Source organism: Miniopterus schreibersii (assembly GCF_964146895.1).
Source record: "Miniopterus schreibersii genome assembly, chromosome: 11".
In the NCBI taxonomy this organism is placed as follows: Eukaryota; Metazoa; Chordata; class Mammalia; order Chiroptera; family Miniopteridae; genus Miniopterus; species Miniopterus schreibersii.
This window is the reverse complement of record NC_138111.1, coordinates 3,310,049-3,337,433: the sequence shown is the minus strand read 5'-3', so window position 1 is coordinate 3,337,433 and position 27,385 is coordinate 3,310,049. Positions and strand designations below refer to the sequence as shown.

General features: G+C 49.9%; 1 protein-coding gene across 2 annotated transcripts in view; it reads left to right on the top strand.

Annotated features, from left to right (window-relative positions):
* The first annotated feature begins 21,542 nt into the window (after positions 1–21,542).
* MED27 (mediator complex subunit 27) overlaps positions 21,543–27,385 on the top strand; it is a 145,196-nt gene continuing 139,353 nt past the window's right edge. For both annotated transcript variants that reach the window (XR_013999790.1, XM_081150633.1), the window contains exons 1-2: positions 21,543–21,795; positions 23,669–23,813. Coding sequence is in view for 1 of the 2 variants with exons in the window: in XM_081150633.1 (XP_081006759.1) it covers positions 21,593–21,795; positions 23,669–23,813 (348 nt within the window). In the remaining variant the exon portion in view is untranslated. The remainder of the gene's footprint in view (positions 21,796–23,668; positions 23,814–27,385) is intronic.

The following is a 27,385-nucleotide window of genomic DNA, read 5'->3' as shown; positions in this document are numbered from 1 at the left end:
AAGACACTGACAGACATTGGAAACGCCAGGACGTCAGCCTTACTCTTTCAAGCTTAAAGGTATCGGGGTGGAAGGACGTTTGCTTAGCAATAACAACAACCGCACACTGAGTGGTAACAGACCAGGTATTGCACTAAGAGCTGCACATGCACCCTCTCCGCTGAATGGGCCTCACAGTAGCCCTCGAGGTGGGCATCGCCGACCCCAGTTTACAAATGAGGTAGCATTGCCAGGGGCGGGGAGCCAGGGCAGAGCAGTGGACCTGGGCTCAAGTCCCAGGCTCTGTGTGGATTTGGGAAAGCCATGACCCTCTTTGACAGGCTTGGTGATCCCCGAAAACCCCCAACCTTTATCATTGTTGGCACTGTGAATATTCAGATAAATGGGCACCCTGTCCCCAGCATCGTGGAGCTCCTGCGGCCTGCCAGGTCCTGTGAACATTGGTTTGCGGAGCTGCTCCTGAACAATGCAGCTTCCGTTCTCTGAGTGGAGAGAGAGGCCAGAGACACCCATCCCCTCCCGTAAAGTTATTGCAAAAGATAATAAAATATTAATCAGCTCTAGTGTGCCTGGAACGGTCAGGGCTCGATATAGAACATTCGAAGGAGAGGAAAAAAAAGCTCCTGACTTGAAAGATTTTGCAATTATGCTGGAGAGAGGAGACTGGTGCCCAATAAAACATCTTCTACCATCAAGTATGGGAACAGGGCTGGGAGACGGTGGGGCAGCAGAGAGAACACTGCAGGTGGAACCCAAAGCCCCCTGGTCTATAGTCAGTCATTAGGGAGCTGGGGTGAGGTGCTCCTGGTTCGGAGCTGAAGACCCTTCCTCAAGGTAGATCTAGCATGAATCAGCAGAGAACATAGAAAGCTGGGCATTGGCTCCCTCTGAAATAGAGCCCGGGAATGCCTTGCTGACTTGGGAGACACTCAGATCTAATCAAGGGACCAGGGTATGTCATCAGGACTGACTAAGAAAGTAGAAACCCAATCGATCGTGCTCTAACCTACCTGGAGGGAAACTATAAACAGAAAAGTATTGGTCGGCATCAAGCCGAAACGGAGGGGAGGCACCGGGCAGCCTTTATCCAGCAAGGAAGGGAGGCCCTGTCTGAGACAGCACTTCCAAGTCCCCCCGGGAGCTCGCCGGTTCCCTGAAATGCTCGGGGGAAGTTCCAGAAACCAGTACAGGGGGCCAGTACTGCCCACCACATCCCTCTGGGAGCCTCGATGCGGGCACTGAAGCCCACTGAAGTCCAGAGAACTCGACAGCAAACAAACAAAATCCTTACTTACCCTCATTTAACCAGGCAGTTCCCAAACTCACTTGGAGGTAGGGTGGGAAAAGGAACGTCCATGACTATGAAACAGTTTAGAAGAGAAAGATCTATAGATTTAGATCAAAGGCATTCATTGGTATCACAGAAAAAGACAGGTAATGAGAAATAGCAGGAAACAATTTTGGAGAGATGAGATGCCTTAAATGCTAGACTAACACATACCTGGCAAGGAAGACCTTCCAGATATACTGTGTCAGGTGGGAAAAAGCTAGATGCAGAAGCGTGCTTTTATTATTTTTTAACAAGATGGGTGGAAAAAATATATGAATATATATATTACATATAAATAAATACACACACATATGCACATATACTTTTATAGGCACAAGACATCTCTGGAAATATAAGAAATTAATAATACTGGTTGACTCCAGGGGGAAAAATACTGGGGAAAACTAGACTTTTCAATGAATCCTTTCAAATTTTGAGCCATGTACAAGTATCTGTTACAAAGTAAAATAGCCCGGCCAGGCCTGGCTCAGTGGTTGAGCATCGACCTAGGATCCAGGAGATCTCGGTTCGATTCCCCGTCAGGGCACATGCCCAGGTTGCGGGCTCGATCCCTGGCAGGGGGTGTGCAGGAGGCAGCCGATCCATGACTCTCTCATCATTGATGTTTCTCTTTCTCTCTCCCTCTCCCTTCCTCTCTCTGAAATCAATAAAGATATATTTAATTTAAAAAGTAAAATAAAAACACACTGAAGTATATTGATATTATTCAATGTGGATGCACCTAAAAAGTGACTGTTACTGAGAGCCACTGCTCCCCTTAGTATATTTCAGTGAATTTCCACTCCCCGTGGGATAGAGTCTAGGCCCCCATGAGGACCTGAAAGATCTGCCTTGTCTCTCCCCTTATTCCCACCTGTCTTCCCTACAGCAGCCACTGTGCATTCCTGCAGCTCCTCAAACATGACACAGTCTTACTCTCTTCTCGGGGTTTTTACACAAGTTGTTCTTTCCACTCGGAACAGTCTCTTCCTGAGTGCTTGTGTGGGAAGCCCACTCTCATCATTCAGGTCCCACCTCAGGTACGTCTGACCCACCCCCCAGGTTAGCCGCCTCCCGTTGTGTTGTGTTGACTACCCGTTGTGTTGACTACCCATTGTGTTGACTACCCATTGTGTTGACTACCCGCTGTGTTGACTACCCATTGTGTTGACTACCCCTTGTGTTGACTACCCGCTGTGTTGACTACCCGCTGTGTTGACTACCCATTGTGTTGACTACCCCTTGTGTTGACTACCCGCTGTGTTGACTACCCGCTGTGTTGACTACCCATTGTGTTGACTACCCATTGTGTTGACTACCTGCTGTGTTGACTACTCATTGTATTGACTACCCATTGTGTTGACTACCCACTGTGTTGACTACCCGTTGTGTTGACTACCCACTGTGTTGACTACCCGCTGTGTTGACTACCCGCTGTGTTGACTACCCGCTGTGTTGACTACCCACTGTGTTGGCCACGGCACTGCCCTCTCTGCAGGCCACTGCCCGTGGTGCTGAGAACACAATGCTGAGTGGGGTGGCCGCTCCCACGGAACTCAGAAGCCACAGTGACGGAAACTGAGTGAAAGGACACAGGGAAGCCAGCGGGCGCAGGCTCTTTATTGGCAGTGCCCCCTTAACTCTGGTGGTGTCATCTGGAATATAAGGCGTAAAGTCACGCCGGCTATGAAGAAAATAAAGAGAACCAAAAAAACGAGAGTGCCACGTTTTTCACGACCCTTGTTGAATGGGCGTGAAAAACCAACCACCAGACCAGGAAAGCAAAGAAGAGGGGTTGCTTTAAAACCCACTGGAGACAAAGAGGCCTCTAAAAGCAGGGTCTGGTCCCTCTTGAGAATCCCCTCTGCTCCTTGTAGCTTTTCATAGATGACGCCTCCTATCTTTAATCTTTGAGCAGTCGCAGAAATACTGGACTTCAGTGAAATAAAATCTTGAGCCAAGCAATGTGGGAGTGAGCCTTCCCATCTTGGGGACCGAAGTGCTTTACAAACACATTTTCTATGTGTGTCTTCCTAATCTACCTATTGAGCGGACCAGACACGAGGAGAAAGGTAGGGAGCTAACCGAGCGAACCCCTCGGGGGCCTGTTCCCTGCTCGCAGAGGTCCCAGAGTGGAAGCAGCTTCATGACGGTGCTGTCGCTTTTACAAGTAGACGTCGCAGACCTGGACAAGTGTCTCCTCACAGCCAGTTGTTAATCCACTTATTCTTGTTGGTGGCTATTCTTGAATCCTGGGCTGGTTACTTTGGTTGAATTTTGGGGAGTGTTGCCTCACCGAGATGGCAAACATGCATTTGGGGAGGGGTGGTAACTGGGAGATTCAGCCTTGATCAACGGAGAGGTTTCATTGTGTAGCGGGAGGTCTTCATGGGGGTGAGGATCCGGTCCTCCAGGCACGTTATTGTCATCAACTAAGGTTCTTAAGGAGCGGGCGCTTTCTTTGTAGGTGCATGTGATTCCTGACGATGCCAGAGCACATTTCAGGGCAGGCTTTTCCCTTCCTCTCCATGCCCAGCACTGGAAATCGCCGGGCATATTTGAGAAGTGAGCTCAGAGGCAGATTTCTAGACTGTATGTTGTTGTAGGCAGCTCTGGTCCTAACCGCCCCCATCAACACCACCACTACCAAGAAATATAGGCAAAGTTTGTATCAACCTGAGTTTGGCTAATTAATATCTCTAAAGATTTCATCTGTATTATTAGAGTGGTTGTGTGTGGATTTTGTTTCTTTGGTTTTGGCTCATTTGCCTGTTCATTGTGTCTCATGATTATTTATTGAACATAGTATATAGTACTGAGGTTTTTGAAATTTGGGGCAGGGGGGGTGAAGAAATCCCTTTTCTAAAAAGTGAACTACTCAGGTCTCAATATAAATGGGAGAAGAGTAGAGCTGTCTTGGTTGACGAGGGCCTGAGGGTCTACTCTCTGCCCATCCCTTCCTTACCTCGATCCCGAGCCAGAACCTGCATGGTACTTCTGAGGAACTCTGGTGCCTTGGGGAACCCACTTTGAAAACCACTGGTACAGAGGCATAGCATGGCCTTAAGCTGGGAGACCTGGTTCTTTCCTAGCTCTGCCCTTAGCTGGTGGACCCTGAGGGAGTCATTCAATCCCAGTGGGCCCATTCTCCATCTCTACAGCTCATCTTTTTTAGGCTGGCTGATTTCTGGAATCCTGAACTCTCAGCTTTGACATGATAAAGATTCCATGACGCTAAAACTTAGATGACAAAATATTATGATTCTCAAATTCTAGAAGTCTGTAACTTAAGATTCCCCGTGAGTAATTGTGTACTTTAACAATCATTTCATAGTAATGTCTGTATTTTTTTAAAAGAGAAAACAAGCTTAGAGAGTTAGCTTTTTTTAGAAAAAGTGGTTAGAGAATATCTCCATGGAGAAAAGGCTTGAGTTATACAAAGATCTGTAGAAAAAGCATTCTTGGGAGACAGATCAGCATATGCAAAGGCCCTGTGGTGGGGAATGAGCTTGGCATATTCAAGGAACAATAAGCAGGCCGGCCGGGCTGGAATGGAATTTGCAAGGGGAAGAGGGGTGGAGGTGAGGTGCAGAGGCCGCTGGCATCCTCCTGGGCAGAGCACTGAGTCAGGGCTTTATTTCAAGTGCAGCAAGAGGTCACAGGGGATGGCGTGACCTGACCTACAGTTTTAAAGGACGCTTTTGGCTTCTGTGAGAAGAATGAACCATAAGGAAAAATGAGAAGACGGGAGACCAGAGAGAAAGCTCAAGCAGCATTCCGGAGGAGAGCTGACCGTGACGCAGGCCAAGGAGACCACGGAGGAGGCGCTTGGATTCCAAATACATTTTGATGGTGGCACAATCAGGACTCGATGACTGATTGGATGACATGCCACACATACCAAGTGACTGTGGACCTAGAAAACAAAGAGCAAATTCTAATATGAGCCTTAAAGGTCGTGAGCATGATGCTCGGAATTGTAGATGCTGGTCTGCGGTTGGGCTGCTTCTCACGTGGCGACCTCAGGGGCCGGCTGCGGGGAGGGCGGCAGGGGTGCGTCCATCTCCCACGCGTCCCAGGTCCCCCGAGTGCGGTGGGGCGCCGGCGCCGCTGGGAACGTGTTAACTGGGCAGACGCGGGCGGGTACGCAGCCAGAGGTGCGATTGCGTGCAGTTTTCTTTTCCCTGCACTTCTCTGTTTTCTAAGTTACTTTAAATAGGAAATTATAACTCATAATCAGAAAAATATCCCTTTAAGACAAACAAATAAGTCGAATGCGGTTGTACTGGAGAGAGGTGCGGTTCGGTGGATTCGGGGAGGCCGTCGCCTTCGCTGCCTTTTTCGTTCCCGGTTCTCAGCTCCGAACGACAGCTTTTGACGATCTGCCAGCTGGTCAGCCGACCCGTCCCGCGCCTCGGCTGCCCCCCGGCTCCTCAGCTCTCGCAGACGGGCCCCCTTGGGCCCGCAACGGCAGGCGGGGACGCGGGGCTGCCTGAGCCGGTCCCCAGGCCGCCGGGACACCTGCTGGGACGCGGCGAAGTTTGCTGTTTCCTCAACGTGTGCTGAGGTTTTCCTCGGACAACTGTGCTCATCGCAGCCGTGGTGGAAACAACATGAGAAGGGGCCTCGTGGGCCACACGGCTCCGCGTGACGAGGGAACATTTGGGTCCCCGTGGTACCCACGGGAGAATGGGAGCGAGGAGGGGAGGCTCCGCCTGGCTCGGGAGGACCTCCCGGCCGGGTGGGGCGGGGCACGGCCCGTGAGATGCTGGGACAGCAGGTTGCAAAGGTGACAATGCTGTCTTTAGCCAAACACCCGCCAACCCTACAGAGCGTGTCGCTCCGAGCCCCAGGGAGGAGCTGGTGGAGCTGGGAGGCCTCCGAGGCTGGGGCCCGGGGGGCCGGTGTGACCCTTCCCCTGGCACAGCCGACAAGGACTGGCTCCCAAGCCGCCTGGGAGCTCTTTTTGTCTCGGGGGTTTGCATGAAAGAACAGTGCTGAGTAATGTGCGATTTTAGAGACGGCAAAGGTAAGTTTTCTGGAGGTTCCTTGGGACTATTGGTTCTTAAATGGAAGACGGGTTGTCCCCTTGGGGGAGGTATCAGAGGCTCAGAGCTTTTCTCATCTGGCTTCTACTCCCTCCCACATATTCTAATTTTACTGCCCCAGGGAGAAGGGGTCCCCTGCCAGATACAGCTACTATTATTGATGGAAGCGGTCGCCACGCATTCAGCAGCTACTTACTGAGCACTTACTACACGCCAGGGTTGGGATTAGAAAAAAGGTTGTGAGCCCTGTGTTTTATTTATTATTTATTTATTTTTAAATACATTTTTATTGATTTCAGAGAGAGGAAGGGAGAAGGAGAGAGAAAAAAAAAAATCAACGATGAGAGAGTCATTGATTGACCAGCTGCCTCCTGCACGCCCCCTGCTGGGGTCGAGCCTACAACTCGGGCATGTGCCCTGACCTCGAATCGAACCATGACCTCCGGGTTCATAGGTCGATGCTGAACCCCTGAGCCACACCGGCTGGGTGAGTCCTGTGTTTTAGGCCGTGACAAAGACCAGGTAGATGTGATGATGGAGGGTTTGTTTAACTGTCTCCCTTTCTGAGATTCCTTTTTAGAAGGCAGCGGTGGGGGGAGGGGTGTTACTGCCCGCATGGATCGAGTGCCTCCAAGATGCAAGACCGTGCGCGCATCCTCTCGTGGGATCCTAACAGTGTAAAGAAGCGGGTGTTTAGCTGTCTGCTTTACAGGGGAGAAGCTAAGGCTCAGTGGAGGTAAGCGACGCGCTGAGGTCCCACAGGAGCAAATGGCAGGAGGACCCTCACTCGGGGGACTCTGAGGCCTGGCAGCTGCTGTGCTTGGCTGCATCGGTGCTCACTGGGCACTTGTTAGAGAGGCACCTGCTGAATCATGATCCATTTTAATCAGCACCGAGGTGATTCATTTACACATTAAAATGTGAGGGGCACTGAGCCAGGGAACTCACACAAAAACACTCTCGCTCTCGAGCACAGAGCGCACTTTGGAAATCCAGAACGTTCGTTGCGTTTCCCTGTTCCACCTTCAACAGTCTCAAATGCTACGATACAGCTTTTAAGGAGTATTCCCCCCGCCCAGAGAGAGAAAACATTAGAGCCAAGTGGCAAAAATGGCCCGTGTCCTTTGTGTACTGCAGGTGTGTCCTCCTGAGCCATTCAGGACGGGTCAGGGATTTGGGGCGAGTGTGTGGGGGAAGGGGGCAATTTTATTTACAAAATCAAGTGCCTAAGGCTGAATGCCCACATCTTACGAAGGACGGCCAGAGGACATGGGCCTGTTTTTAGGAAATAAGTGGCACCAGATCTAATCTAATTGGTGAAACTCTACTTCTCCCTTTCTCATTTCTCAGGTGAGCTAATGCAGCCCTGCTGCCCCTTAACCCTAACTCCAACCCTAACCCTAAGCCTGATCCTAATCCTGGTCCTAACCCCTAACCCCTAACCCCTAACCCCTAACCCCTAACCCCTAACCCCTAACCCCTAACCCTAACTCTAACCCTGTGTGGGCCTAACAACCACTGGCTCAACTTCTGATTCCACGGTGTCAGCTCTGCCTGGGGGCTTGAATTCCAGGAACCCTTCTAGCATCCAGGCCCTTCATTGCTGCTGCAGGGCAACACTCGCCTTGACTCCCCGAGCCCCCTGCCAGGGCTGACCCCTCCCGTGAGATCCCCTGTGAGTTGGAGATTGGAGCAGAGAGCTGAGGACAGCGGAAGACAGAGGATGTCCCTGGCTGCAGAGCAAGTGGAATTGTATTCACATTTCCAATGAGTGTCCGGGGTGGAGTCAAAGCCGAGCCCCCTGACCCCTCCAGTTCGCCCTCTCCACCTCCTCACCCGGGTCTGTCCCAGGAAGCCTTGTCACTCCCAAGCTGACCCCTGCACCGTGGCCACCAGGCTTGCTGGGAGGATTCTGGGCAGTGACAGGTGCTGGCAGCTCCCAGGAGCCTGTCCGCCACCCCTGTGCTCTCGCAGCAGCAGCCACCGCAGTCCCTAGAGAGGGTGAGGGCTTCATGGCCTCGCAGGACCGCCCACGGGGTTGATGCCCTTGGCTGAGGTCACCTCTGTGCTTTAAGGAGGCTGAAGTCAGAGCAAACCTGGAACAGCAGGAGGGGCTGCTTTCCCGAGCCCACCGCTTGCCTCCTTTCCCAGAAAGCATTAGTAGCCTTCCCTTCTCTTTAAATTAAGTTTTTTTTCCTTAAAGTAATACATGTGCATAATTTAAAAAGTCAAATAGACTTATAAGGCTTCTATTTTAAAAGAGCCCCACCTGCTGACCCTAATATTTAACCCCAGAAGCAGCCACCTTCAACTCTTTTAACCTGACCTTTTCTGTTTTGGGCATCATCTAGTGGACTTCCTGCTGTAGAAAATGAATATTTAGCTCACACACACACACACACACACACACACACACACACACACGCATGCCCATGCACACGCACGCACGCACGCACACACACACGTGCGCACACACAGTCTCTCTCTCCCCATCCTCCCAGTATCACAGATTCTAGTTAAATCAATATTCAGCATTTACTGTCCTCTGATTTATGTAAACATTGTTTCCCACAACCACCAGTGCACTATGATGACATTTTTGTACAATTTTATGTTTCTCGGAGTTAGTAAATTTTTTGGTCGCTTAGTTTTCTAACTATAATTTATCTCTAAACTCTCCGTCATAGCTATAAAGTTCTTGTTAATATAATAAAAATCTCAGGGACCCATTAGTTTTGCAAACGCATGTAGGGCTCTGAGCCCTGCTTCTGTGCTGGGCACTCTGAAGGCTCTTTAAATCTTGAAGCGTGCGCCCCATGGTTTTGGGAAATTGCCAGATATTATTTCTTTGATAATCTCCTCCCCTCTGTTCTCTCTGTTCTTTTTTGCCTGCAACTCCTGTTTTTGGATATTGATATTCCTGGATGTGGTAGACAGAGTATGGCTCCCCAAAGATGCCTGCACCCTAATCCCTGAAACCCGTTGAGTATGTTACCTGGCACAGCAAAGGGACTTTGCAGATGTGATTAAGAATCATGACACAGGGAGATTCGCCTTGATTACTGAGGCGGGTTCAATGCCATCACGAGGGTCCTCATAAGAGGGAGGCAGGAAAGGAAGATGTGACTAGGGAAGCAGAGAGCACAGTGATGCGCTTTGAAGACAGAGGAAGGGGCCACGAGCCAAGGATTGCAGGTGCCTTTAGAAGCTGGCAGAGGTCAGCTCCTGGATCCTCGCTTCAGGCCTGCGGAAGGAGCTCGGCCCTGCTGACACAGGATTTTAGCCCAGTGAGACCTGCTTTGGGTTTGTGACCTCCAGAGCGGTAAGAGAAGAAGCGTGCGTTGTTTTAAGTCACGAGGCTTGTGGCGATTTGTTATGGCAGCCATAAGGAAACCCGTGTAGGGCCTAATGAATACCTACTATGTGCTGGGCTCTGCCCAACAGTTTGCATTGGTTAACTTTGCTGAAACTCTCGGAGCCTGCAGTCCAGGAGGGGGCCCCCGTTGCAAGCTCCCCCTCATTGCATTCGTCCGAATTCGGATTGAATGATGACACCTGTGATTCTACCTCAGGTGTCTCTCTACCCACTGGACCATAAGGGCCTGGACGGTAGATCAGTTCATTTTGTTGAGCACTTTGTCCCATCGATATTAATAAATCTGTGACACGTGACTAAATGAATCAAATATTGTTGCCAGCAGTCCTCACAGCAGTGCTAGAAGTGGGAACCATTGTCCATTTCACGGGTGAGGAAGCCGAGGCACAGACGAGGCCCCGTCCCTGTCCCAAGGATGCGTGGATTAGGGGGGCAGGGCCGGGATCTGAGCCTGGCGTTGTCTGTCTGAGCCCTGAAGCCCACGAGCTCAGCTGCTGGACTAAAGATGCCCCTGAGACTGTCCGCCCGTCCCTGCCCCTGGCTGACCCCCGCGCAGGCCCCGCCGCCCTGGAGGAAGGTGCGTGTTCACTAGGCCGCCCTGCAGCTGTGCGGGGGGCTGCCTGGTCCCCCATGGAGGCGGAGGTTTCAGTGACAAATCCCTCACTTAGCTGGGCGGCAGGGCCAGGATTTGTCAAGTTGCTCTGGGATGCTCGGAAATGGGCAGCTGTCCAGAATCGCAGTATCATCATCTTTATTATTGTTTTAATCTAATCTGTGATGGAGGGCAACCATTCTGAAATTGGGCAAAAATACAGCCTAATATATTTAAACATATATTTTTATCTTTATAGAATTTAAAAATAAACGCATTGATGTACATTTTCCAAGCGCCTGCCTGCTGAATTCCTAATGTAATGCAACATGACTCAGAGCTAAATTTAAAGGGAGAGGCACATATGTTTAAAGCAGGCACCGACTTTGAAGCTGAGGAGAAACAGAGTCAGGAGGATTTTTTTTTAGCGCCGAACGGACTGAGTGCAAAGTGAATTATCTCCAAGCCATCTGGGAAGTCTGGTGTTTTTCAATGCCTTCGCGACTCTAATTTTAAGCCGTTATTTGGCCTTTAAATAACAATATCTTTTCTTCCCATTGGAATCTGCACCAGATTCCGCATTTATTGCGCCACCAACTCCAAAAAGAGACCTAGCTCTGAGAGCAAAAAAGAGCAAAAGTTATTGAACGTGTTACTCTGCAGATTGGCTCTGGGAAGGAAACAGCAGTCTGATATTTTGCAAATGAAGTTTGACATATTGTGGGACGGCGCACTGCACTCACTACCGACGGGCTGGCTGCGCCTGGAGGGGCGAGTTTAATTAAAGGCCCCTCAGCAGCAGGCGGCTGGAGGAGAGGACTCAGGGTGCGCTGGGAATGACCTTCACGCTGCTCCGCGGGGCGCCCGTCCATGAATGGCCTCGGCTGTTGCCTGGAGAAACACAGGGCGATAGGACTCTAGAGTCTTAGCTCCGAAGGGGTTCTGGTCCACGCTACCAACCGGTGCCGGGATCCCGGGCACGGATCCCGGAGAGATGTTCATTCACTGTCTCCATGGGCACCTCCGGTCATGGGACTCACTGCCTTCCGGCTGGAGACAGTCCTTTGCAATATGAGGCTGAGATCTCTCTCCCTACAGCTTCCCTACAACTGGTCCTTGTCGCCACCGGATAACACGGAAGGAGTCTTCCCGGTGGCTGACGTGAGGTGAGTTGAAGGTCACCATCCCGACCTTTGCTCTCTCGCCGTCTCTGCTCCGAGCTAACTGAGCACACCCAGCTCCTCCAAGGACCGAACCTGACAGCTAGGACAGGGCTTCTCCAGTAACAATAATTTTCTGGGAACCTGTACATGGCAGACACAGGACAAAGGGACAAAGGACAGGTCTCGGACCTTCACAAAGCCAGATTTGTTTGAATCCCAAACCTTCTAGTCCCCCCACAGCCTCTGTGTGAGTTCCCTGCAGAGGTGTGGACCTCGCTGGAAACCGGATTCTGACTAGTCCAGAGGTTCTCAAACGGGAGGGCCTGAGACCACACCGCCCGGCCAGAGACCCCTCAGACCTGCTCCTACCTGTTCTCTCTTCTACCATGAGAAAGAAACATGCCAATAAACTTGTCAGAATCAACATGAAGGACTCCGACCGAGACTCGACGGAAGGCATCTGTGCATCGTCAACGTGACCCACAGTCGATGTCCGTTTAGTTCTAACAGGCAGTCACCAGAATCAACAAATTCTTTAAAAACAAAAAAAAGACCTAGGATCTGAAGAACTAAAGGCATGTTGAATACTCACATGGTATCCTTAAAAAAAAAAAAACCCAAAATTTTCATTATGGAAACTATTGAAAAGTATGACAGCCCGGCCGGGCGTGGCTCAGCGGCTGGGCATCGACCTAGGACCCAGGAGATTGAGGTTCAGTCCTTGGTCAGGGCACATGCCCGGGTTGCGGGCTCCATCCCTAGTCGGGGGCGTGCAGGAGGCAGCCGATCAATGACTCTCTCATCATTGATGTTTCTCTCTCTCTCTCTCCCTTCCTCTCTCTGAAATCAATAAAGACATATTAAAAAAAATATATGACAAACAGTGTAATGAAACCCACACACTCGCCCCAGTTTCAACAATGATCCACCGACAGCCTATTGTTCCACCTTTTCTCCACCTACCTCTGCGCCCCTATTATTTGCAAGCCTGGCTCATATATCATATTGGTTTACCCATAAATATCTCCGTATATACCTCTAAAGAGATGACTTTTTAAAAAAGCGCAAAACATAATCAAATTTCGCTTATTGTCTTACAAATTTTTAAAGAAACAGTTTGTACGAAGTCCTTTTATTCTTACCTGTGTCTCCATGGAAACATAAAAACAGGAACAGCAATTACAACTAGTTACAGGAGCGGAGATTGTGCACCAGACGGTTTGGGGGGCTTTCCACAGATTCCACAACATCATCCTTGCACCAGGCCCGGGGAGTTGGCCATTGTCGCTGCACGTGCCCCAGCGCCCGCTCGGGGAGGTTAAGCGACCTGGCCGCGGTGTCACGGACGCGTCAAGCCGGCGGATCCAGCCTGCTTTTCCCACTCTCGCGTCTGCCTCGCCTGCCTCTGTTTTAGGGCTGGGCCGCCCGTGTCACGGCCGCCGGCTGCAGGGGACTGCGGGGCACGGGGGACTGCGGGGCACGGGGGACTGCGGGGCACGGGGGACTGCGGGGCACAGGGGCTGCAACACACCACCCCGCCCCGCCCGATTGAAACAGGCTGCCGGTGCAGTTACGCAAAGAATTTCAAAGGCTCTGTTTAAGAAAAGAATATAATCTCATTAGCAATGTATCTCATTAGTAACTTTTATATTAAAATGACCATATTTTGGGTGTGTTGGATTAAATAAAATATATAGACTTCACCTGTTCATCTTTCTCTGTTTTCCACTGCGGTAAAATACTCATAACGTAAAATGGGCCATTTTTAGGTGTATATCTCACTGGTTTAAGCACGTTCGGTGTCGCGCAGCCTTCTCCGCATCCATCTCCAGGGCTCTTCATCTCGCAAATCGGAAACTCCGCCTGTTAGACGCTAAGTCCCCATTTTCCTCCCCACCGGCCCCGGCAGCCACCCTTCCGTTTCCCGCCTCTGCGAATCTGACGGCTCCAATGCCGCCTACAAGCCAATCGTGCCATCTTGGCCTTCGCGTGGCTTATTTCACTCGGCATCGTGTCCTCAGGCTTCACCCGCGGTGCAGCGCGTATCAGAATTTCCTTCCTTTTCAGGGCTGAATAACATGCCATGGTGCGTGCCCGGCTGGCGTGGCTCAGCGGCTGAGCGTCGACCTGGGATCCAGGAGTTCGGGGTTCGATTCCCGGTCAGGGCACAGGCCCGGGTTGCGGGCTCCATCCCCAGTCGGGGGCGTGCGGGACGCAGCCGATCAATGACTCTCATCATTGCTGTTCCTGTCTCTCTCCCTCTCCCTCTCCCTTCCTCTCTCTGAAATCAATGAAAATATATTTTAAAGATTCCATGGAGCGGACAGACCACATTTTGTTTATCCATCACCCATCGAGGGGCACTTGGGTTGCTTCCACATTTTGGCTAACGTGGGTCGTGCCGCTATGAACGGGGGTGTACAAATATCTTTCCCAGACCCTGCTTTGATTCTTTCGTGTGTAAACTCAGAGTGGAATTGTTAGATAACCCAGCAGTTCTGTTCTGAGTGTTTGAGGAACGGCCACAGTGTTTTCCGCAGTGGCCACACCACTTGACCTTCCCGCCAGCGGCGCTCGGGGGTTTCGATTTCTCTGCACCCATCCCTACCCAAACTCTTCTTTCGTTTTTAACAACAGGGCCGAGGCTCTTTACCTGTTGAAATGTGACTCTTAGAAAACACATAGCTCCTAGTTATGGCTCGCTCCAAATGTCCATGGGACAGTAGGGCTAAGGAAGATGAGACTCAATGCCCCGGCCTCCTTTGCAGGGGGAGGTAGCCAGGCGACAGCGCCCTGCCAACGAGCGCGAGCGGGAGCCTGCCGGTGGCTGTGCCCGCGCCTGTGGCCCAAGCCAAGGGGTGCGCAGGCCTCCATCGCCCAGCGCGCTCCCCTCCACACGAAGGTGACGCTGGGCCGTCCACGGACGCCTTGTCTGAAGCGGAAAAGCCTTGGTGGCCGGCAAGGGACTCAAGAACTTACTTGGATTGTTTGTTTGTTCGCTGTTGAGTTGTGTGAGTTCTTTACGTATTTTGGATCTTAACCCCTTGCGGGAGCTGTCGTTTGCAAATGTCTTTTCCCGTTTGCTTGGCTGCCCTTTTGTTCTGCTGACGGTTTCTTTTGCTGTGCAGACACTTTTTAGTTTGACGTAGTCTCATGTGCTTACTTTTGCTTTTCCTTCCCTTGCCTGTGGGGTCAAATTCATAAAATCCTCCCTGAGGTCCGTACGTTTAGGATCTATGTTTTCTCCTGTGTAATTTATTGTTTCAGGTCTTATATTTAGGTCTTTGATCCATTTTGAGTTAATTTTTGTACATAGGGAGAAACAGCAGTCTAGTTTAATTCTTTTGCATGTGGCTTCCCAGTTTCCCCCGTACCATGTATCGAAGAGGGTTTTCTTTTCTCCATTGTATGTTTTTGGCTCCTTTGTCGAAAACTATTTGCATGTGGGTAATATATACATGTGGGTTTACTTTTGGACTCTCAATTCTGGCCCATTAGTCTGTGTGTCTGTTTTTCTGCCAATACCATGCTGTTCGGATGATCGTTCCTTTGAAGTATAACTTGAACTCAGGGAGGGATATAAAACTGAGATCAATGCATGAACAAACAAGACAAGCAAGCAAACAAAAACTCATCAACAGAGACATTATGATGGTTACCAGAAGGAAGGGGAGCGAGGGGGTAGTAAGGGTTAAAGGGCGTCAAATATATGGTGATGGAAGAAGATTTGACTTGGGGTGGTGAACACACAATGCAACATACAGACGATGTATTATAGAATTGTACACTTGAAACCTATGTAAGTTTATTGACCAATGTGACTCCAGTAAATTTAATCAACAAAAAGAAAACAAAGAACTTATGTAAAGCCATTAAATGGAATCTTTGGCGGTCATTAAAATGGTTTTAGGCCCTGGCCAGGTGATTCAGACGGTTGGGGTGTCACCCCATCCACCAAAAGCTTGCAGGTTTGATTCCGGGTCAGGGCACATACCTAGGTTACAGGTTCAATCCCCCGTCGGGGTGTGTGCGGGAAGCAACCTATCGATGTTTCTCTCTCACATGGATGTTTCTCTCTCTCCCCCTTCCTCTCTCTCTCACATCAATACAAACATATTCTCAAGTGAAGATTTAAAAACACGGGTTTGGAAGACTCTTTTATTTTATGATAGAGAAAACTTTGTAAGCTATGTTATGAAAAATGGAGGTCATAAAACCAGTGCAATTCCTATTTTGTAAAAAAAAAAAAATGTGTCTGTGTGAATAACTAGACTGTTGAGTGGTAGAATTATGCAGAGCTTAATTTCTTGTGTAGTTTTTTTCTGTAGTTTCCAAGATTTCAAGTAAGTGTGTATTTTGTAATTGGAGAAATAAAGCAACACGTTTTTAAAATGAGACTCCTGCTTTAGGTGAATGGACTGTTTCTTTGTTAGGCAGGTGATGTGCCTTCCTTTGTTGTCTCTCCCGAGGCTTAACCAAGAGCTGGAGGGGCTGCTGCTCAAGCAGAGGGCCCCAGACCGAGGCCCCCACCCGGCTGCTGTGGCCGCCCCGGGAGCTGCAAGCCGGGATCTGCCCTCTGCCCCCAGGTTCCGGACGACGGTTCCAGGTTCAGTAGCTCCCGGCTCGCAGTCCATTGTCCCTCTTGATCAAAATACGCCATCCACATAACACAGCGAGAGAACAGGAGGGCGATTCCTCCCTCAAATGGGCTGCGGTCGAGGCTGTGCTAGCAACTTGCGTTTTCTTCCACTTTGATTTAGCCTAATGCGCCGGTAAAAGGGTCCGTTCCTGAGCTGTTTCGCACTTAATTACGTATGAATGTGGCAGTAAGTGGAGGCCCCTAATAACATGCTTGGTGGTTGATGAAGTGAGCCTCCAAATGGGCAATTAATCATTTACTCAAATAGTTAAAACACCTCCCGGCTTCCTGGGGTGGGAAGGATGTGGCTCACGTGTGCTCCTCGGCGGCTGCTCTGCAGGTGGACATCTCGCCGCCTTTCTGGCCTCTGCCTGTAAGCTCGGCCACTTCTGCCCACTTTCTCCATAGAGAGTGACTTCCAAACACACAGGCCTGGCGACGTCACGCCGTGGTTCCCTGTGCCCCCACCGCTCCTGCTTGGCCTCCTGCCACTGTGGCGGGCTCAGCCCAGGCCTCCCCTCTGCCCAGGATGCTGTGACCCCCTCTCTGGAGACCCCGACACCCTCTGTGCAGGTCTCTTCTGCACTTGGCCCCCACTGCACTTCATGTTCCATGTGTCCTGCCTCCCCTGCGAGGCCGCGAGGGGGGCTGTGGGAGCAGGAGCGCCTTGTACTCGGATCCTCGCTTAACCATTTTATTTGGTGAATGCCGCTGAGCGCAGGAACCCGGGGCAGGGGCTGTGACCGGAGTTCAGGGTGAATGCCTCGCTTTCCCCCTTCCTGAGCCAGCAGCCGCCTCCCCTTAACGCCGTGCTCCCGGTTCCCTCCGGAGGGGCTCCTACTTCCCTACTGTCTTGACTCAAAACCTGAGGTCCACCGGTCAGGGGGCAAGGCCCCAGTCCAAGCCAATGTCCCGAATCTTTGTCCTTGGGGCCACTGTGTCATCACCGTCACTGTCATGTCAAAGCCACGATAGGCAGGACGTAAGAGGAAAGCAGGAGCGGGAGAGGGGCGGTTCTTGCTATTCTTGCTTTGGATTAATTATGATAAATCTGATGCTAAGCAATTTAAAGGTGATTGATGCACGAGTCTTAGACAGGTAAACGTGGAGGGACACGGAATCCACTCCAGGTGTTTTTAGTGGCGGTGACCGGGGCTAGACCGGGCCCGGCTTTACCGTCGGCTCCCCAGCTGCTCAGCACACTGTCGGGCACACGAAACAGCTACAGTGTTGAATGGCTGACCCGAAAGCTCGCGTGTCCCCGGGACTGTATGCGCCTCAGTTCAACCCTCGGGGCAACCCCGGGGTCTTGAGCATCATGCCACACTGATCACGACGTTGTGGCTTATCCAGGCAGATTGGTTTTAAATCCTTCCGGTGACATTCTGGCCAGCCCGCCAATGCAGGGCTCTGCACCCAGCAAATCCTTAATAATTATTAATTGATGAGGGTACTTTCGCATCCTGGATGCTGAGACCACGTGGCCTCTGAAGACGGCGGGAGCCGCCGCATAGTTAATTAAATCCTGACAACTCTAATTCGATCGCTCGTTCTAATACTCTCGCGCTGATCGCGCCGAGCTAATGGCTTGTTCATTTCGGAAGATATTAGCAGCAGGGCCCTGCCTCTTACCCAAACAGGAGATCATCATAATTAAGATCTGATATTGTTCAAAATGAACTCCTCTGAAGTAATTTATAGCCCACCAACACACACAGGTGCAATATATGTGCCGACATTCTCAAGAATTTATGACACCTTGGAGAAACTCTGTCCATTCCCTTCCGAAATGAAAACCTCTCTGCTGATGTGATGGAAGACTCCTGACCAGTTCAGAGGAAATGTGTATTTCCACGGATCAATTTCCTGCCTTCCCAGAAGAGGGGACCCGCCGAGAAAGCCTGGAAACGAATGGCTGTGGGAGCAGAGTGTATTTGGACTTTATTGCGCCAATCAGGGTCTAAACCACTGAATCGGAGGCTGAGACAAAGGAAAAGCTTATTGGGGGGGGGGGCTGAGCACGGGGGAGGAGAGATGATGTCTGAGCAGACAGAGATGGAATGATCTGGAGAGAGGGTCCAGAAGGCAGAGATGATATGTTGTGTGGCTCTCTGCTCGGTTTACTCTGAGCTCCGACTCTGCCCCACGCGTGGGAGACCCAATGGCCGTGAGCCACACCCCACGGCACTTGCCTGGAGCATGACTCTCAACCAGAGGTCCACATTTGGGCTTTAGGGGGGCTGTGAACCCCCCAAATTGTATGTAAACCTTGTGTTTATAGGTAGATATTGGAGTAGGCAGAAATACACTGGTCTTCTTTTTCTGAGGATAAAGTCTACAGCAGGGTCACACTCTCTAAACCTTCAGGGAGTCCCGAAAAGCTGGGTAACCACGACAGCGGAGGTGGCCTTCTCTCACCTCCCCCTGGGGAGGGTGAACCGATCAGGCCAAAACCCACACAAGCCAAGGAGCACAGATATCTCACTTTTGCGACGGTAAAAGAAAAAGCATTTTCTACAAAAACCTTAAAAGCATCATGGCAACTCTGTGACTAATACTGTATTGCACATTTGAAAGTTGCTAAGAGAGCAAATCTTAAAAGTTCCCATCTTGAGGGAAAAATCCTGTAACTATGGGTGACGACAGATGTCAGCTAGACCTTGCGGTGACCATTTGCCAATGCTCACGAATATCAAATCAGTATGTTGCACACCTGAAACTAATATAATGGTTGTGTGTCAGTTACACCTCAATAAAAATAATTTTTAGTCCAAACTGGAAAAAAAAAACCTTCAAAAAGAAAAACCCTACATCCCTCAAAAGATAAAAAGGCCACCAAAAAATCGTGAATGACAGGAGACAGTTCAGTGACAAGCTCTTGTATCTGAGTTGCCACTTGCAGGGTCACATCATTAGCAATCACTGGAAGTCACAGGCCCATTGTGCATCCTTGCTTGACTCTGCTCACAGTCCTCAGCTGGAGATGCCGGGGTCTGTGACCCACAAGGAACCCTCTTAGCACGTTCTCCTGCCCGCTATGATCTTCTGAGTGTTTACTATTTGCCAAGTATTATTTCAAGAGCTGTGCCTGCAAGGTACTGTTGCACACATTTTATAAAGATAGGTATTATCAGTCTTATTACAGTTGAGAAAACTGAGACCCAGAAGATTCCGTAACTTGTTTAAAGTTCACAGAAGTTTCCTGCTATCTCTACCCCTTTCCCTTAAAAAACAAAACAGAACAAAACCCCCCCACTCCTATAAATGGCAATACTTAGAAAAATGAGGCAGATGCCAGGAAATGAAAGCAGCTACATAAACCCAAGACAACAAAACCCCGTTCGTTCTCATGGGACTATTAACTAATCGGAAGAGTGTTTATGAGCCGTTTGTCTCACGGGGAGCAGCACCAGGGCCCAGTTTTTAAGCAGAACTCCTCTTCACTGTTGCAGAACAACAGGATTTGAACTGAGCTGGTCTGCAGGTTGGGGGATGGTGAGTGAGGCTGGATAAGAAATGGGACTATCATGGAAGTAGGCTTAAGGTAAGCTACACAATTTCAAAAATCCTGGACCACATAGCCTGGCAAACTGGAGATTTTTCTTACCTCCTAGACGGTGCCTACAGTTTCCATGCTCCTTTTTGATGGCCTTCGAAAACAATTTATTTTGACATAATTTCAGTCTTACACTTGCAAGATTAGTACAAACAATTTCTGAATACCTTTCATCCAGATTCTACAACTGCTGATATCTTATCGCATTTGCTTTATCTGTCTTTAAATAAATATATCGTGCTATTTTCTTTTTCATGCAGACGTAATGACGCTCCTATATCCCCTCAAGGTCTGTTTCTCCTAAATGAGGGCATCTTCTTCCATAACCACAACACAATGGTCAAAACCATGACATCATCACCGATGAAATGCCGCTAACTAACCTACAGCCTTATTCAGATTTCACTGACTGTCTGCGTCTTGTCAGCGAAAGAAAATCCCGGACCACGTGCTGCATTCCACTGTCCTGTTGCTTGAGTCTCTCTCACTCAGCCCTTTTTTTTTTGTCTTTCACGACACATGTTTTGTTGGAAGGTACAGGTCAGTCATGTAGTCGACTCTCCTTCCGTTTGAGTTTGATGTCCCGACCAGACTCAGGTTTTGCATTTTGGGCAGGACTGTCACAGAAGTCATGCTACGCTCTTCTCAGTGCACCATTTCAGGAGGCGATGTTGACCTCGACCTCTTGGTTAGGGTCATGTCAACCAAGTTTCTCTGCTGGGAACTCACCAGTTCCTCCCCTCTCCCTTTACATTACTGAATTTAAAAAACATGGTAAAATATACATAACCTAAAATTCACCATTTTAACCATCGCTAAGTGTCTAGTTCTGTAGCGTCAAGGGCATTCACACTGTTGGGCAACCATCACCACCTTCTACAGAACATGTTCATTTACTCCAACTTAAACTCCGTCCCCATTAATCGCTAACTTCCCACTTCCCCTCCCCCAGCCCCTAGCAACCACCATTCCACTTTTTGTCTCTACGGATTTGCCCACCCTAGGGACCTCCTATAAGTGGAATCACACAGTACTTGTCCTTCAGTTAGCATAATGTTATTCATATTGTAGCAGGCATCAGGATTTCCTTCCTTTTTAAGGCTGAAATATTCTTTGTATGTGTGCACCACAGCTTGGTAAGTATTCGTCTGAGGATGGGCACTGGGTGGCTTCTGCCTCTTAGGTACTGTGAATATAGCTGCTATGAGCAGGCGTGTGCAAACACCTGCTCCAGTCCGTCTCCCCTTCTTTTGGATCTGTACCTGAAATGAAATGGCTAGATCGTTATTTTTCCCCCGTGGGGTGATATTCCAAGCCTGTGTAAATACTCTGTTACTCCTCACATTTTCACGCACTAGTTTTAGCATCCCTTGATCCTATCTAAATCAATTATTATTCCAATGTTGCCAAATAGTAATTTTCCTTCCATCATTCCTGCTACATTTATTAGTTGGCATTCTACTGTAGGAAATAACTTTCCCTTATCTCCCATTTATTTATGGATATGGGCTCCTTTTATTCAATGGGTTACAGTTCTTTACTCCATGGACACTCTGCTCTGAGCAATTCTTTTCCCTATAACTCTCAAGAGAGCACATTTGAGGAAATGCGGGAACTTTCTGTATTTCCTTGTCGCCATCAAGAAATCCGAGCGAGCAGCCCGGCTTCCCTACATCGAGATCACTTTCTTGCAGCTGAGATGGAAAACCCCTTTTCGAGGGTTCCCTTCCGCACAAGCCACCTGGGCTGTCCAGGCCGAGTCCGCGGAAACTACATTTCCCAGAGGCCCTCGGGGCCGCGTCCTCAGCGCGCGCCGCGTCATCAGCGCGCGCGGCTTTCGTTGGCGCAGCCGGCTCGGGAGCCCGCGGCGGCGGCGGCGGCGGCGGCGATGGCGGACGTGCTGAGCGTCGGCGTGAACCTGGAGGCCTTCTCCCAGGCCATCAGCGCCATCCAGGCGCTGCGCTCCAGCGTGAGCAGGGTGTTCGACTGCCTCAAGGATGGCATGCGGAACAAGGAGACGCTGGAGGGCCGCGAGAAGGCCTTCATCGCGCACTTCCAGGACAACCTGCACTCGGTCAACCGGGACCTCAAGTAGGTACCGGCTGGAGAAGGGGCCGGGACCCCGCGCGCGTCTCCCTCCCGTTCCCTCCGCCGAGCCTCTGCCTGCCCCTCAGGGACACCGTCCTCCACCCCCGCGTTCCCGTCTCCCTCCTCTTGGCCGCCTGGCCCCTGCCGACCCGCCCCCTTCGGTGGTCGCTCCGTTCCTCACGAGGACACGGGCCCTTCCCGCGAACTTCCGCTTCTCACCTGTCAGGTTTCTCACCTGTAGGCCCTTGGCGTTCCCTCCAGCTGCACTGACGGCGCCGACCGGGACCCGACCGGCCCTGCCGCCAACCCGGGGGCGCCCGGTTCCTGGGATTCGTCAGGTCCACGCCGCCGCACCCCCAAACCCGGCGGAGCGGGCCTGACCCGTCTTTCCCTCCCCCCTCCAAAACCCGGGCTCGCTGACGGCACCTGTTGAGTTCCTTCCTCGGGAGAGACCCGATCTCAGGCCTAACGGGCGGAATCCCTGCTGCCTAACGCCCTCCCCGCCGGACTCGCTGGCGGCCTCTGAGGGGAAGGGCCGCGCGTTTCTTCTCTGCCTGACAGCTGGTCTCCCCTACTTCTCCAAGGGGTGTTGGCAGAACCAAGGAAGTTCGTAAAGTGCGCGTAGTAGGCGCTCTGTCGTCGGCGAGGTCCTCCCTTCAGAGAGCCAGGCCTTCCCAGGGAGGTTAGCACGTCAGGAGTTTTGAGTCGTATTTCTCAGAACTGACCTGAGCAGGGAAAGGCGTTTGGGGAGCTAGCCCTCCTTTGAGCTCTGGAGTGGTTGGATCTTCTTTTCTCAACTTGTCTCCTGGGTAAGCAGATGGGAGAGGGAGGTAGGATAGAGGAGGAGGTGGCGGCCAAGTGATGGGTGCCTCTCCCCCCCCCCAAGTAGTTGCCTTTTTTTTAAAAAAAATTTTTTTTTTTTTTTTGAGGGAAAGCCAGGAATCCACATACCCCTCCTCACTCCCACAGCACTCGCTGTTCTCGGGCCAGCACTCTTCCCCGCTTGAGGGGACGCCTTGGTCGTCCTTTCCTGCCTTCCATTTCCTCTCTGATCTGCTCCCTTCTGTAATGTTCAGGATGTGAAAGCCCTTCACCCTTTTAGAAAGGTTAGGAACGTCTCCATTACCCCGTTGTCTTCTTAAATCCTCCTACAGTCGGGCCAGGAAGAAGGTGACTGAAGAGTCCAAAATGAACGTGGGCTGAGAAGCTGCTCCTACAGAGTCTTTTGTGGACAGTTGGGGACAGGCCCCTCAAAACGTGCTCCTGGAATGTACTTTTGCTCTTGGCTCCCTTCCCCAGTGTCTCTGGAGTTTTCCTGCTAGACTGAAGTGTGTTTGCTTGACACAGCCCCCTCAGCAGTGTCGTCCCATTCCATTTGTTTATTTTGTCTCTTCTTTGTTGTGTTAAGTTTTACCATCTGTGAAGCACCATGTACAAATCTATCCCTATGTGAGAGACAAATAATAGTTCATTCAGGTACTTGCTGTTCTGCCAAACGTACTGATCTGTGTGTGGGTCTGAAAACTTGGTGAGAAGCAGTGTTAAACCATGTTTCAAAATTCCAGACCGTTTCCTCCCCCCTCGCAGAGAACAGTGCTAGTTGTTAAATCCCAGTTTTAGGATTTATATCATTTCCACTGCTCTTAACTTTTTCCCCCCCTCCTTTGGAATGGCACCAGAGAGCTTGGTTTTAAAATAAGATAAGCACCCAGCCAGGGGTTTTCTTGATTGCCCCTAATCTTTTTCACCTGTCAAGAAGGTATTTATTTTTGAAGGACTTCTGACGGCCAGTTTGAAGAGTAGCCTTCGACCAGTGTGGTGGGCTGACCACTGGAGATTCAAGGGCTCAGGTTCGCTTTATGTGTTTACTTTTCAGCGAGCTGGAACGTCTGAGCAATCTGGTAGGCAGGCCGTCTGAGAACCATCCTCTCCATAACAGTGGCCTGTTAAGCCTGGATCCTGTGCAGGACAAAACTCCTCTCTACAGTCAACTCCTTCAGGCATATAAATGGTCTAATAAGGTAAGGGTGACATGTCAGAAATGGAGCGAATATAGGAAAAGCCAAGTTTCCTTATATTTCGTGAATGCAGAAGGTGAGGGGAAGTTTTTATTTTATTTTTTTGGTTTTGATTCAGCATGGGGTTACAGAGTTGGGAGCTTTAGAATTCCCCTATGAACTCTTGTGTGGTCCTTTGAAGTCTTTGGGGCTTATTCATGATGCTCAGGTAATTAAATTAAAAATCTAAGGTGTATTTAACCTGGAAGCTGGCTATAGTGAGCAGCCTTTTTTTTTTTAATTCTCACTTGGTATGCCTTTTATTGATTTTAGAAAGAGAAAAAGGTGGTGAGAGAGAGAGACAGACATCAATGTAAGAGAGAAACATCGATCAGTTGCCTCCTGTAACGCCCCGATCGGGCATTGAACCCGCAAGCTTGGTATGTTCCCTGATGGAGAATCGAACCCACAACCTATTGGTGTGTGGGACAGTGCTCCAACCAACTGAGCCACCTGGCCAGGGCCATAGGAAGCAGCTTTTAAGAACCCCTTGAAATTATATACAAAATGTAGTATGGACCTTTGTTTTCTGGGGAAGATGTCCTAGCTTCCTTCAGATTCTCAGAGGAGCCCATAACCCCCAGAAGGTTAAGGACTGGTGGTCTGAATGTCCAGCCACTGGACGTTGTTTGTGCTGCTTGTACTGTCTTTGCCCCGTCCTCGGTGGGAGAGCCAGAGTGCTGTTTGTTACATGTCTCTGTAATTACTTTAGGCCGTATCTGAGGGCGATTGTTTTGTACACGCTCCGTAGACTATGCTTTTGTGGTTTCCTTCAGCAGCAGGCCCGTGCAGAGACGGCTGTAAAAGGAAAACTAAACTGTAGTCAAAAGAGAACAGGACCAATTATGTTCGTAGCCTGGAAACCTTTAGCTTACCCACAAGTACCTTTTGTTTGGGTGCTGTGGGTGGTTGTGTTTTTCTGTGTGTTTTTTTCCTTTGGAATGATTTTGGAAGCATTTCTCTTTAGCCTGTGCTACGTCCCTGGAGACAGTGGCTCTTACAGTTATCGGTCATGAACTGCTGTGCTCCCTCCAGTTATCCATTGTTTTTTCCTCTTTTCTGTGGGCCTTGCCTCTTGGGTCTTGGATGACAGTTTTTCTGGTGTGCAGAGTTTTTTCTTTGAATTTCTCTCCAGGGGTATTTAGTATTCTTTGGTTTTAGGTGGAACCCTGGAAACTGAGTCTGAGATTCAGAGAGAAGTGACTGATTGCGGGGTGCTATCGTATGCATTGAGCCTCGTATGCATACATTTTTGCCTCTAAGTCTTGTCTCCCAAGCTCTGGGCTGCCGGTGACAGAAACTCGATGTAGTCTTGAGGATCAGGGTGCGCAGATGGTGTGGGGATCTGTCACTCTCTTGCTCTGCTCTCCTTGGTTGGCCTGATGCTCTCCAAGTGGTAGAAAAGATAGCCCAGCAGTTGTAGGTTTGCATGGTCCTTATACCATATGATCTCCTGGTGTCCACATCAGACCCTGGAAAAGTGTTCTGGCCCTGCTTGGTAGGTGGCCCCTGAGACAGCTCGTTAAACCCAGGGCTCTCTGATTGGGAGTCTCTGATTGGCCGACACAGATCGCTGGATCACAGGAAGCACAGGAAGTAGGGCTCCCTGGAGTTGGGGAGAGGCAGTTTGCAAAAGGAGGGAATGCAGGGCCAAGAAATAAAGTATGTGTGTCTGTTGCAGTTGCCTAGGCCAGACCTGAGACTCCCAGCCCTTCACAGACAGCACTGCCCTCCCAGGCTGTCCTGTTTTGCTTCCTTGTTTTCCCATGGCTGCTCTTGGTCACCTGAACATGAGTCTACCTGGTGAGTGGGCGGGATGCCATCAGTCGGTGCATGGTGTGCGTGGTGCAGCTTATTTCTGGTTGGATTCCTAGTCTGCTTTTTGGTGTTTGGACATGGAAGCTGTGCTGATGTTTCACGTGGGTAAAGTTGTTCTCGGAATGTGCCAGAATGATGGAGACTTTTCAGTGATGGGAATGCTTAGGCTGATCCTGAAACCACGAGTGACTGGGACTCCAGTGGGACTGACTGGTTTTAAATTGAAATGATGACACTTAACTTTTGAATGAAGGTAGCTTAATTCAGTGAATTTAATAGTTCCAGTATTAAAAAGAGAAATGCCTGCCCTACCCTCACCCTTGCCCCAGGGTGGAAAAGAGGTCGCATTAGGGAAGGAAGTAGTATGTGTGGAGCTCTGGTTCTGGTGATGTAGGCATTTGCGAGATTGTGAGTCCCATGTGAGCAGTGGGACAGATGAGGGTTCTAGTCATGCTCTATAAAGTAGCTGCTCTTGTATTAGCGCCCTAGCACCCGCAGAGAGGGGACTTGGGGCTGCTTGTGTCATTGATCGGTAGAAAGGAAGAGGTTGATATTTATTGGCTGATATTTAATATTTTATGGCTGACAGACCGAGGCCCAGTGAACTGACCTGCTCCTGGCCCCACAGCAAGACTAGAACTTGCATTTCCTGACTGAGGTCAGTGTTCTTTCCTCTGAAGCTTGATGGTTTAATCCAGTTTGGCCTAAGATTTCTGACTGTAGAAAACATTCTCCCCTTCTTCAGCCTGCATCCTAGAAACAACACGTGTATTTTTCCATGAACCTGTTTGCATTTCACTGATATTTAATGGTTTATTGAAGGATGGAGATGGCAAGTACATGGTACACGTGTCCTCAAACGATTGCTCTTGTCCAGGGCAGACATCACTAATCAGCTGCCGCGTTCTTTCCTGCCGAGGCGCTGTGGGCTCAGGACTCTGCTCTGGAGCGAGGCAGCCCCTGCCGGTAACTCAAAGGTGGGCTGCAGGGAGATGTGTTTTTTATTTCTGTTACTGTAGATCATGTCCTATTAGACTGTGGCTTGCTTACCAGACTCTGGGAAGGGTACCTGGTGATGCCACAGGTTAAAACCAGATGTAGGCATTTATGAGTCTGTCTCGTGAGAAAAATGAAGAAAACAAGGGGAAGGATGTCTTGTTAAATTTCTTTAAAATCTGAAGAAATAACCTGAGAAATAAGCCAGCCAGCATTCTAACCTTCAACTGGGGATACGGAAGCAGCAAGCAGTTATATGGGTGTGCCTGGCCTGTGCTGCAAATGAGAAGGGCCTTTTAATCGTGAGGCTTTCATCACTCATCACTTTAGCCTCAAGGAGTTTAAACCAGCAAGTGCATTAAAATGCCGAGTGAGGCTGCGAGGACTCACCGCTGTCAGCTCTCCGTGCTGGCTGAGGACTGAAGGAAGTGGGGAGGCTGATGCCCCCCACTATGTGGTAAACTTTCTGCATTATGTGCCATTGGCCATAGAGAAGTCTCATTCATGCTGGACAACTAATTCTTTTCTTTAGCGGATTTTGTAATTTTTGTAAAGTCAGTTGGAATATTAATTACATGGTAGTTGGCATTAATTGTTAGGCTAACACATTTAAAAATTAATCTCATCTGATGAAATGATGTCGAATTGCTGTGAGCAGCACTTTTTCTGTGCTGAATTGGGGAAAGATTCTGCTTTTAACTCTTAGGCACCTATAGATCATT